Here is a 12,561-nt window from a genome sequence, read left to right as displayed (position 1 = left end):
GAGTTTTGTAGTTTTAGCTTTTACATTAGGTCAGTGATCCACTTTGGTTAATTTCTGTGTATGGTGTGAGTAGAGTTCCACCTTCGTCCTTTTGCATGTGGATATGCGATTTGTCAGAGCACCTCTTCTCATTGAATGGTCTTAGTAGCTTTGCTGAAAATTCACTTGGCCAGAAATATATGGGCTTATTTCTGGACTTTCAATTCTATTCGATTGATCTTTATGCCAGTACTGACCATCTTGATTATTGTAACTTTGTTGATGTTTATTCTTTCTCGACTTTGAAGTGTTGTTATTTTAAGACCGAAAAAAGACGAAGAAAAAGGCCTAAGTGTGCTGATTTTCCCCAGATTTTGCAGAACCGTTGACCATGCCTGGTTATGGAGGAGCAGCATCTGCGGGAGCCTCTGTTTTTGGTGCTACTGGGTTGGATAACCAGCCTCCGGAGGAGACTGTCGCTATCATTACCTCCATGGGGTTCCAGCGAAGTCAGGCTGTCCAGGCGCTACGAGCAACGGTAAGCAGGAGACTGTGTGGATACCTCCTCTTGGAGTGATTTGTATTTCTTTAGTAGCGATTGAGACACTCCAGTGTCCTTTGATCACTTGGGGTCATGTTGGTCTCACTCTATACCCCACCATGACTTACAGAGATTTTCTTTTTCTTTGCATACAGGTTATATAAAGCTCAAACAAATAAGTGAGGGCATCATACAGAGAGTTTACACTAGAGAGTTAAGGAAAAAATAGGGAGACAGCACACCTGGGGCAAGAGGACCGAACTGAAAGAAACTCCACATCATCTTACTGTTTCTTGACAGTGGGTCTGTGATTTGCCTGAGCTTGCCTGTGGCCTCAGAGCAAAGAGGGATGCATGAGGTTTCTGTGCTCACTAAGGTAGTTTTATAGGAAAGATTATGCTTCTCTGATACCAAGGCCTTGGAGAAATGTCCCAGAAGTCCTCATAGAGAAGACTGAATGGCTTCTTGGAATTCTCTGCTTCTGTAGAGAGAAAAGAGTCTTATGGTACTCATGAACTGTCTGATATTGCCAGGAGAGAAAGGACCATGAAGCGAGAGGCTAGAAGTCTTCTTTTTGCAGTGCAGATATCTGTTTATATTGAGGGAAGGAACTTCTTTTTAAACCCATCTTCCTTGCCACACTATATTTCTTTTTTGAGAGGTTGCCTGCTACTAATTCCTTTTGCCTGTCCTGACTGGTGGCCTGCTGGGATGCATTGCTGAGGTCACCATGATTCTCAACTAGCATGTGTTTCACTTGGGGTACTTGCTTATATCCTACTATTTTATTTGCTTGGCTCTTTCATAGGAGATTCTATGTCTAAATAAACTCTTTACTCCTCCAGTGATAATACAAATGGGGGGATATGTCCATGTTTTTCTAGTCACTTGGTTTGAGTGGAATGGAGCTCAGTTTAAAACAATTTAACTTAACTAACCAGTGTTGTCATTAATCAAGGCATTAATTTTGTCTCTACTGCAGTTTAACCATTGTGCCAACATTTGGGGAGAGAAGAGGCATTAATATAGTACCCATGTTGGCACCCTTCTACCTGGCAAGGTTATCTGCAAAAAATACAGTTGGTAGAGAATGTAGTGTCTGCAATTATTGTGGCCTTAGAAAGAACTGCACTTTTTGGCATTCTGCACCTGGTCATTATCAGCACCCGCCTACAGAAATGCTGAGCTCAGATATGGGCTTTGGAATGCTGATCGGCTGCTCAGAGTGGCTTTCTAGTGAATCTGGTTGCAGACTCTGGTTGGCAGAATTGCAGAGTGCCAAGTGCATACATGCAGAGTCAGAGCTTCTTACTCAGAAGACACCAAGGACTAATGAGCTCAGACCTCCTGCCCTCACTGCCTGACATCCTCGTTCAAATTGTCAGGATATAATGAGGCCTGGGGACTGCATCCATTGTAAAATCATTTTATTTTACTAGAATAGTAACCTAGAAAGAGCACTGGATTGGATCTTTAGCCACCCTGAGTTTGAAGAGGACGGAGACTTTGTGATGGAGATGGAGAACAACGCCAATGCAAATATCATTTCGGAGGCCAAGCCGGAAGGACCCAGAGTCAAGGATGGATCTGGAAGTAAGTTTTCTGCCTGAGGGGTGGTCTGAGCAATAGTCACTATTCATTCAGCTCATGTCCTTCCCTCCTGCCACTCATATTAAAGCCTTTGCCATCATTCAGAAGTGAGCTCATAAATGGTGCAGTCTGCCACTTGGCATGGCCATTGTGATATGATCAAGTCTTGGACAGTCTCAGAGTTATGTTGCCTAGTAGTGTGTGTGCTTAAGTTTAGTGCCAGCTTTGACTTTGTCTGTCCTTTGAGATAAAATTTTTTCATGTACCATGGAAGTTTTTTTTGGTCTAAAAGAGAACACTTCTTTTTTTTTAAAGTTTTAGTTTTAAATGAGAAGAGGAGAGATGGACAGACTTCTGCATGCACCCTGACCAGGATCGACCCAGCGACCCTTGTCTGGGGCTGATGCTCGCAACCGAGCTATTTTTAGCTCCTGGTGGAGGCTCCATGGAGCCATTCTCAGTGCCTGGAGCTGGCATGCTCAAATCAGTTGAGCCGTGGCTGTAGGAGTGGGAGAGAGAGAGAGAAAGAGAGAGAGACAGAGAGAGAGAGAGAGAGAAGGGGAGTGTAAGGGGGTAGAAGCAGATGGTCACTTGCCCTGACCAGGAATTGAACGTGGGACTTCCACATGCTGGTTGACACTCTATCACTGAGCCAACTGGCCAGGGCCAAGAACATTTATATCATGTGGTGTTTTTGAACAGTTGAAAAGCAGTCTTATACCATCAACCCTGTCATTGTCCGTACCAACTGCTGATAACTCTCTGAGGGGCTGTCAGGACAGCAGGCAGAGGTGTGGTAAGCCAGTGTTCAATCTTTTAAGAGCAAACACTTATGTATGTCACTGTGTGCCAGGCACTGTTCTAAACACTTGGCATATATAATCCTCAACACACTCATTTTACAGGTGAGAAAACAGAGGCCTGACCCGTGGTGGGGCAGTGGATAAAACGTCGACCTGGAATGCTGAGGTTGTCACTGGTTTGAAACCCTGGGCTTGCCCAGTCAAGGCACATATGGGAGATGATGCTTCCTGCTCCTCCCCCATTATCTCTCTCTCTCTAAAATGAATAAATAGAGTCTAAAAAAACCACTTTAAAAAAAAAGAAAGATTAGGTGACTTGCTCAAGGTCACACAGCTCTTAAGACATGGAGCCAAGATTCAAACTCAGAATGCATGTTCTTTATCATTGTGATGCCCTGCTTCTTGGACTGTCATTGCCTAGTAATGTTCCTTAGCCTGGCACTTGTCATCCTCTCCAGTCAGGTGTCAGCTGACCTTGTCTCTCGATGTCATTTCTTCTGTACCCCCTGTGCCCCCACAGTTCAGATGCCTGGTATTATAGTCGCGGTACCAGCCCACTCAGCTGTCTCTGACCCTCTTCTTGCTACTTCCAGGCTTTTGCTCAGGTTAATCCTTAATTGTGAAACGCCCTCTCCTATCACTGCACCCTAAAATCACTACCATGATTCAAAACTTGACCCCAAATTCCCTTGCTCTGGATGGCGTTTCCAGGTCTTGGTCATAATCAGTCCATGCTTACCTCATATGCTCATAATACACCAATATCAACAGCACTGCCGTCTGTGCCTCCTTTAATCCTGCAAGGTAGATTTTATGGATGAAGAAATGGAGGTAAAGAAGGTTAATTGTTAAGGTCACATAGCTAGTGATGAGTAGAACCAGAATTCCCGCCCAGGCAGCCAGTCTCCAGAGCCTGTGCTCAGAGCCACCATAATGTGTAATGTTTGATCTTCTGTTGTTAGAGGCATCAATTTCATCTTCCAATAAAATTATTTATGTCAATACCTGTGTGTTCCGTTTGGAAACTCGGGGAGGGCAGAGGCCTTTTACTTTTATGGTGTCTAGCACATAGAAAGTACCAAGTAAAAAATAATTGGACTTTATTAAATTTACACTAGCATCATTTATTCCTATCATCATATAGCTGTAGCTCTATTTATTAATGGTCTTACCAGTATTGATCTAGCTCTAGAGAGAAAAAGTGGGAGAGAAACTTTCTTTTTTTTATGTAAAAGTAATTTCTTCACTACAACTTTTTTATCCTATCTAGGTAAGAAAAAAATGAGATAGAGTACTTCCAAATTCCACTTGCATCTAAAGGACTTAGTATTACTTTTTAGAAATAAACAGTTTGCCTGAAATATTAAAATCTGTAAGTTACACAGTAGTTCGTGAGCAGAACTTATTAACATGCTACATGTTTATAAATGCATGTTCACTGATTCACTGCTTTCTTGACTTCCTGTAATGGACTTTGGTGAGTCCTTCTCTTAGAAGGAACAAACCACAGATGGGGCTATTGTAAAGCTGCTGAGATGTCTGGGTGCAGAGGGAGAGAGAGCTGGTCATTAGGATTTTCCATCTTCTCATGAGGTCTGGAGGGACCGCAATCACTCTCTCCAACACTCTCTCCAAGATGGTCACTGATAATACGAACAGCCATATCCTCTCCTCGGGCTTACTGAACTCACAGTGATGTGCAGATTGTCCTGGCACTGGTTTTTGAGTTGCATCCTTGAACAGGATGTCATGATGTGATACTTTCAAGCACACTTTAATTAATTAATTAATTAATTTTAAGATATTATTTACTTATTTTAGAGAAGGGGGAAGAGAGAGACAGGAGTGAGAAGCATCCGTATTTGTCTTGACCCAGGAAGCCGGGGGGTTTCAATCTGGCGACCTCAGCATTCCAGGTTGACGCTCTGTGTACTGCCCCACCATAGGTCAGGCACGCACCCTTTAATTTATTTTATTTTACTTATTTATTTATTTATTTATTTATTATTATTTTTTTTTTACAGAGGCAGAGATAGATAGGGACAGACAGATAGGAATGGAGAGAGATGAGAAGCATCGATCATCAGTTTCTCGTTGCGCATTGCGACTTCTTAGTTGTTCATTGATTGCTTTCTCACATGTGCCTTGACTGCGGGCCTTCAGCAGACCGAGTAACCCCCTGCTGGAGCCAGCGACCTTGGGTCCAAGCTGGTGAGCTCTTTCCTCAAGCCAGATGAGCCCGCGCTCAAGCTAATGACCTCGGGGTCTCGAACCTGGGTCCTTCCGCATCCCAGTCCGACGCTCTATCCACTGCGCCACCACCTGGTCAGGTGCACCCTTTAATTTAAAGGCACTATGGGTGAAACTTGGTGGCCTTACGTCTCATTACCCCCAAATTTAGGGCACTTGGGAGTGGGGTTGAGGAAAGAGACAGTGGTGTGCTATGAGAAATCACATACAGGATACACAGAATCTTAGGGCAATAGTAGGTGAAAATTTAAATTATGAAAAACCAACAAGTAGGCCCTGGCTGGGTAGCACAGTTGGTTAGAGTGTCATCCCACCAAGTGGAAGTTGTGGGTTCCATCCCTGGTTAGGGCACATACAAGACACAACCAACGATGGCATGAATAAGTAGAACAACAAATCGGTGTTTCTGTTTGTCTCTCTCTCTCTCTCTCCTTTCTCTCTAGAAATCAATTTTTTAAAAAAAAAACACAACCTAACAAACAAACCACCCTCACTCAACAAATGCATTTTCCTCTGAACATATATTTTTGAAAATAGTCTTTCTAGCACTGTGCCTGGCTCCTGGGAGAGACCAGCAAATGAATGATTGAATGAATGAAGTCAGGGGTCCCCAAACTTTTTACACAGGGACCCAGTTCACTGTCCCGCAGACCGTTGGAGGGCCGGACTATAAAAAAAAAACTATGAACAAATCCTTATGCACACTGCACATATCTTATTTTAAAGTAAAAAAACAAAACAGGAACAAATACAATATTTAAAATAAAGAACAAGTAAATTTAAATCAACAAACTGACCAGTATTTCAATGGGAACTATGCTCCTCTCACTGACCACCAATGAAAGAGGTGCCCCTTCCGGAAGTGCGGTGGGGGGGCCGGATAAATGGCCTTGGGGCTGCATGCGGCCCGCGGGCTGTAGTTTGGGGACCCCTGAATTAAATGAATGCTAGGAGGTAGTGGTCACAGGGCTAGTTTTTTGCTTTCTCCAAGTGCCATATGGAAGAATTACTGTTCTATTTTGTGTTATACTGCATATATTACAAGAAAGGAAAAAGATGATTTTTTGTGCTTTGTTGCATTAGCACTTGAACTCATGTCAGTTGCTTCTCTCTTCTTCCTTTAAAAAAATTTATTATTTACATTGTTTATTTTTTTATGATTAAAAGGATACATAGTAATTTTAGCAACTTGAAAAACTAAGATATCTGAAAAGAGGAAAATAAAAATGATTCAACAATTCTACTACCCAGTCATAACCACTGTTAATGTTTTGTGTATATTCTTTACACCTTTCTATGCAAATACATTAAAATGAATATAAATATGTATATTTATAAAAATATAAATTATATTCTATATCTGTTAATTTATAACTTGCTTTTTCTCTAACTGGGTATTCATAATGTAAGTCTAGGTAATTGAATATACATTAATAACATTTCATTTAATAGATGTACCATACTTTATATACCTAATTGGAAGGCCAACTAGTTATTATTTAAATAAAAGATGATTACAGAAAGAGTTTCAAATAATGGGATTATTTGTATGTTCAGAAGATGACAGCGATTTTTTTTTTTTTTTAGTGACAGAGACAACAGAGACAGAGAGTCAGAGGGAGGGACAGATAGGGACAGACAGACAGGAAAGGAGAGAGATGAGAAGCATCAATTCTTCGTTGAGACACCTTAGTTGTACATTGATTGCTTTCTCATACATGCCTTGACTGGGGGGCTACAGCAGATTGAGTGACCTCTTGCTCAAGTCTCCGACCTTGGACTCAAGCTGATGAGCTTTGCTCAAACCAGATGAGCCCACACTCAAGCTGGCGACCTCGGGGTCTCAAATTTGGGTCCTCTGCATCCCAGTCCGATGCTCTATCCACTGCACCACCACCTGGTCAGGCAGGTGACAGCAGTGATTTTTAAAAGTGTTCTTAAAGGATGAATTTTTTTCACATTTGTACAACAAATGCCTCTTTCACTCCTTCTCCAGGTAATAAACATTTGTTCACATTTACGATTCTTCCCTTCCTTTCTTCACTATTAAAAATAATGGTGTAATGAAAATTCTTGAGCCCTCATTTGATTATTTCCTTAGGGTAAGTTTCTAGGAGTGAAGTTTTTGAGTCAAAATTGCATTTTTGAGGTTTTAATACAGATTAATACCTGACTCCCCAGAAATGTGCCCGGTGGCTCTCCTGTTCCCTGGTAGGCTGAGCACTCTTCATAATCTTTCATTATTGCCTAGTTGTCTTTCCTCTTGTGTTAATCTCTTCTTCATTTCTTTTGACCCATTTCCCCATTTTTATTGAGGTTTTCAGCTGGTTTTTATTGGTTTGTATGAGAGTTTCATGTATATCTCTTAGTTTGGAAATATCCGACACCTTTGCAGTACTTTGCAGAGTTTTTCTGGCCAAAAACGTTACCCTTTCCCTTTGACTCCTGTTTCCTGTCTACAGCCCTGAAAGCTGTGTGGTTGTCTTTATAAACATCCCATGTGTTTCCCAGAACTCCATTTTCTGTGTTACGTATGAATAAATATTATTTCCTGTTATATTTTCTAAATTCTCATGGCTGAATTTTGGAAAGTTCCTGATCTAATAATTGGCCATTCTGCAGGGATTTGATTAGAATTACATTAAATTGATAGTTTAACTTCAGGAGGTTTATATTCTATGTAGATAGGTTATGTTCCCAAGATATGGCTTTTTACCTTTTTGGGGGGGGGGAGGAATTGGTTGAGATATTTGACGTGAGATGTATTGAAGTCTATTTAAAGGTAAGGATACTTGATATTTAGGAGCAAAATAGAGAGCCAAAGCAGATACACAGCCAGACAAATAAAACCAACAGCCTCAGTTTTGGGGTTCTGTCGTGAGTGTCAGGAGTACTTAGCAGTACCTGTCTAAGAAGGACGGGAAGTGTTGTATCAGAGCTGGAAAGTCCCAGGGAGACTTGACTCAGGCATACCTTGACTCTGGGACTGAAACCCTTTCGTGAATGTGCCCCTTGGCTCTGCTAGCCCTGGGTGGGTTCCAGTCTCAGACAGGCTCTCCCTGGTGACCACAGTATGCTGCCAGTGCCTCTCACACCTGGATCTTTCCAGGTTCAAATCTATCAGAAAAGTCTTGTCCCCTCAGCAAAGGTCCTGAGACTCAGGCATGTGTCTACCCTGCCCCAGTCATGGGTCACGTACACGGATCCTGAGAGTGGACATATTTTCCTTCTTAGCTTGTGAGCTGGGAAGGGAAGGGTTGGCCCTGTCAAGCCCTTGTTCAAATGTCATCCTAGAGGAGCTGAATCAGCATCACCTCTGCATTTGTCAGAAAGGCAAATTCTTGGGTCCCACCCAGACCTACTGGATTAGGACCTCTGGGAGTGGGCCAGCCATCGATATTTCAGTAGGCCCTTCAGATGGTTCTTATTTATTTTAAAAAATTATTTTAGTTTATTATTTTTAATTAAATTTAATTGGATTACAGTAGTTAATAGGATCATATAGGTTTTCGGTGTACATCTCTGTGATACATCTGTCTACTGCACTGTGTGCCCACCACCCACAGTTAGATCATCTTCCATCACCATATATTTTGCCCCCTTTTTACCCTTCACTACCTCCTACCCCCTTCCTTCTGGTAACCATCATACTATTCTCTGTGTCTATGAGTTTCAGTTTTTGATCCCACATATGAGTGAAATCATATGGTTCTTAGCTTTTTCTGACTGACTTATTTCAAACTGGCAAGCTCAGCGTTCCAGCTTGATGCTCTATCCACACCTCAGGTCAGGCTAGACTGACTTATTTCACTTACCATAATAGTCTCAGCGTTCATCCATATTGTTGCAAATGGCAGTGTTTCACCTTTTCTTGTGGCTGAGTAGTATTGCATTGTATATATGTACCACATCTTTATCCAATCCTCCATTGAAGGGTACTTCAGTTGTCTCCATGTCTTGGTTGCTGTGAATAATGCTGTGATGAACATGGGGGTGCATGTCTTTGAAAACAAATGTTTTTGAGTTTTTTTTGGGGGGGTAGATACCCAGTGAAGGGATTGCTGGGTCATGTATAATTATTCTTAATTTTATGAGGAACCACCATACTGTTTTCCATAGTGGCTGTACCAGTTTACATTCATGATCAGTGAATGAAGCTTCCTTTTTCTCCACCACTTCTCCAACACTTGTTACCTGTCTTGTTGATAACAGCCAATCTAATGGTGTGAGGTGGTATTTCACTGTAGTTTTTATTTGCATTTCCCTAATTTTCTTTTTATATATCTGTTGGTTGCCTTCGTGGTAGAGGTGTCTGTTTGGGTTCTCTGCCCATTTTTAAATTGGATTGTTTGATATTGTTTTATGAATTTTTAAATATATTCTAGATATTAACCTTTTGTCAGCTGTTGTTTGCAAATATCATCTTCTATTTAGTTGGTTGCTTTATTGTTTTCAGCTGCTCCATCTCCTCTTGCAGCTGCCTGGTCTTCACAGAGTCTTCTGTAGTAAGACTATAGTGTAGGCTCAGACTGGCCTCACCCAACAAAGTCCTCTACAGGTTGCAAGCTTGATGGGTTAGGGCAGCTGAAGTTGGGAGTACGTTAGTGGAACCCCCTACTTCAGGAGTCTCTTGGTCAGGAACTCAGTTCAGGGAAAGTGGCCCTTACTCCAGAGCCTAATCCCTCATATACTGCTGGATACTCCCAATTCTGTTTCTCTCCATGAGATGAACAGCAAGTTCAGATTGAGTGGGGTTGATGGTTCTCTCTGCAGAAGTTCTTCCAGCTAATAAGTCCCTGGTCTCCGGGAGGGAGACTGAGAGAGTCCTCCCCTGGGGCCGATTGTGCCCACCCCCCCAGTATATGACTAAGCCCCTCTATTGGACCCAACAATAGATTTGCAGGGACCCATACCTTAAATGTTTGTGTGTGTTTATGTGTGTGTGAGCTTTGCCCTCAACTCCAGAAAACTGAGTCACTGACGTGCCTCCTGTTTTCTGGCTTCTCAGAGTGGCGCAGTTTCCACAGGGTGGTGCAAGAGGGACTCCCAAGGGTGAGGCAGTTGCTTTACCCCAGGCCAGTGCCATAGGGAAGGGACTGCTCCACCCAAGAAAGATGGCTACTGCAGTATTAGAGAATGACGTTATGTTCACTGTACCTTGACATCATGGGTGAAGGGAGGTGAGCTCTGGGAGGCTGGGCACTGTGGAGCTGGGCGTCTTCGTTTTTCTGCCTAGAGTGCAGACTGTGGGTAGACCAGGGGACAGCCAACAGTATCCCAGAGCTGTGTCCCCTGCCCAGGTGCCTGCACTCAGCTGCCAGTCTTGTTGTTCACTCCTGTGAAAGTGCCCACCGAATCTCTTCGCTCCTGCTGGCAGAAGGAAACCCAGACATGAGGGGCTTCTTCCCTCTCCAGGCTGAGCCCCACATGAGCTCTTGGCTTCAGGGCTGCGTCCTTATTACCCACCTCTCTCCCTGCCCCTGAATGCTCCCACCTACCCACTTTAATTGCTTCAGTGTTCAGATCTATCAGGTGTGACTGTTTGCTGAGCTGGGGTTCCTTTGTAGAGTTACAGCTGTTCAAATTGTTGAAATTTCAAGGGAGAGGCCAAAGAAATTCCTCATGCTGCCATTTCTTGGACATCCCTAATTCTTATTAGTAAGTTAAATTGGAGAGACACATCTTAAAAGCAAGGCTGAGTTACTATTGCCTTAAGGAGGAGAGTGGCTACTGGCACATTCTATACCAGGTTAATGCTTAAGATAATGACAAGTTTGATATTTGAATTGGAAAAAAGTGACTATTTAAAGGACAAGGATGAAATAAACACTTGTATCAAATTCTTCCTTTAAGGAATATGTTAATTAAAAATCACCATTTTCTGATGGCTTTAGGCGACCCTGTATTTTGGTTGTTCGACCCCCGCCGGGGTCGCGACCCACAGGTTGAGAACCGCTGATTTAAACATTACCTAATTTTCTGGAAAGGGTTAGGGCTATTAACACTTGGTAAAATAGTAGCTGGCCTTTATTGAATGCATCCTTTTAGCGTTTCCTTCACTTTGTCGTGGCTCCCAGAGTTAAGTGACTTCTAGTGCTAGAACCAGCCTGGAATCCAGGTCTGTCTGACTTTGAAGCCTGTGCACTTTCTCCTTTACCCCAGTTGAGTAACTTTATTTCAAATTTTCTGTATTGGAATGTAGGTAGGAGTCCATTTTTTCAGAAGGCTCCATTTATCATCATTTTAGCATTAGCACCTAACTTTCTTTTGTGTTTTCACTATTTCTGGTACTTTGAAAGCTTATCTTTTGAAAGTCAACATTTTAAAAATGATTTACTTTGCTTTATACTACCTTTTCTATCTACATGGAAAAGAGGTGTATACATTTTGGGGGGAGAGTGTGTCATAATGCTGTTTTTTTTATTTGTTTGTTTATTTCTTTACAGAGATAGAGAGAAAGAGGGATAGATAAGGACAGACAGACAGGAACGAAGAGAGATGAGAAGCATCAATCATCAGTTTTTCGTTGTGACACCTTAGTTGTTCATTGATTGCTTTCTCATATGTGCCTTGACCGTGGGCCTTCAGCAGACCAAGTGACCTGTTGCTCAAGCCAGCGACCTTTGGTGCAAGCTGGCGAACCTTTGCTCAAACCAGATGAACCCACACTCAAGCTGGCGACCTTGGGGTCTCGAGCCTGGGTCCTCTGCATCCCAGTCCGACGCTCTATCCACTGCGCAACCGCCTGGTCAGGCCATAATGCTGTTTTTTAGCAGGGGTCCTCTGAGACTTGGAAAAAAATCAGCAGTAGCTTCCTTCTCTGTTTTTTTTTCACCTTGATTTTTTCTTTGGAAATACATTAATTGAGTTTTTTTTTTTACCGGTTGAGTTTTTGCAAGTGTGTTGAAAGTGAGTCTCTCTTTTGCTGTTTTCTTTTTTCCTAGCAGGAGGTCTTGAATAATACATGGGATGGGAGCTTCTATTGATAAACATGATTAATTTTAATTGTAAGACTAAGATTTATGCTAATCTTTTAAATTTAATTTATTTTTATGATTCTGAGTATACTTGTGAATTGTTATTAACCGAAGGGGAGAAAGTGCCACTGGGGCTTAGTGACATGTGTGGGTGTATTGCGTGTGTGGGTTTATCCTTTCCTCTGTGTCTGTTTTGTCAGCCCATTTGCTGTGTTGGTTTCTGAGCAGTGATCCATTGATGTGACCCTCCCTTATGGTAGGAAGTGCCCGTTTACACACTCTGATCAATTATTTAAGTAATTGTTTCAGAAGACACTTCCTTATGGGAGGGGTTTGGTTGGGTGTATTGTATCCTCTGTTTATTTCATGAAAATTTTATGACAGCAACTGCATTTTGAGGGACAAGGGAGACCAGCACTTA

General features: G+C 42.3%; 1 protein-coding gene across 1 annotated transcript in view; it reads left to right on the top strand.

The window, feature by feature from the left end:
• USP13 (ubiquitin specific peptidase 13) overlaps positions 1-12,561 on the top strand; it is a 142,528-nt gene that overhangs the window by 118,262 nt on the left and 11,705 nt on the right. Inside the window, exons 18-19 of the mRNA XM_066346842.1 lie at positions 351-517; positions 1,960-2,113. Coding sequence (XP_066202939.1) covers positions 351-517; positions 1,960-2,113 — 321 coding nt within the window. The remainder of the gene's footprint in view (positions 1-350; positions 518-1,959; positions 2,114-12,561) is intronic.

This window comes from Saccopteryx leptura, chromosome 8, assembly GCF_036850995.1.
Source record: "Saccopteryx leptura isolate mSacLep1 chromosome 8, mSacLep1_pri_phased_curated, whole genome shotgun sequence".
NCBI classification, from domain to species: Eukaryota; Metazoa; Chordata; class Mammalia; order Chiroptera; family Emballonuridae; genus Saccopteryx; species Saccopteryx leptura.
The sequence above is the reverse complement of the archived record's forward strand: the minus strand, read 5'-3'. Positions and strand labels throughout refer to the sequence as shown.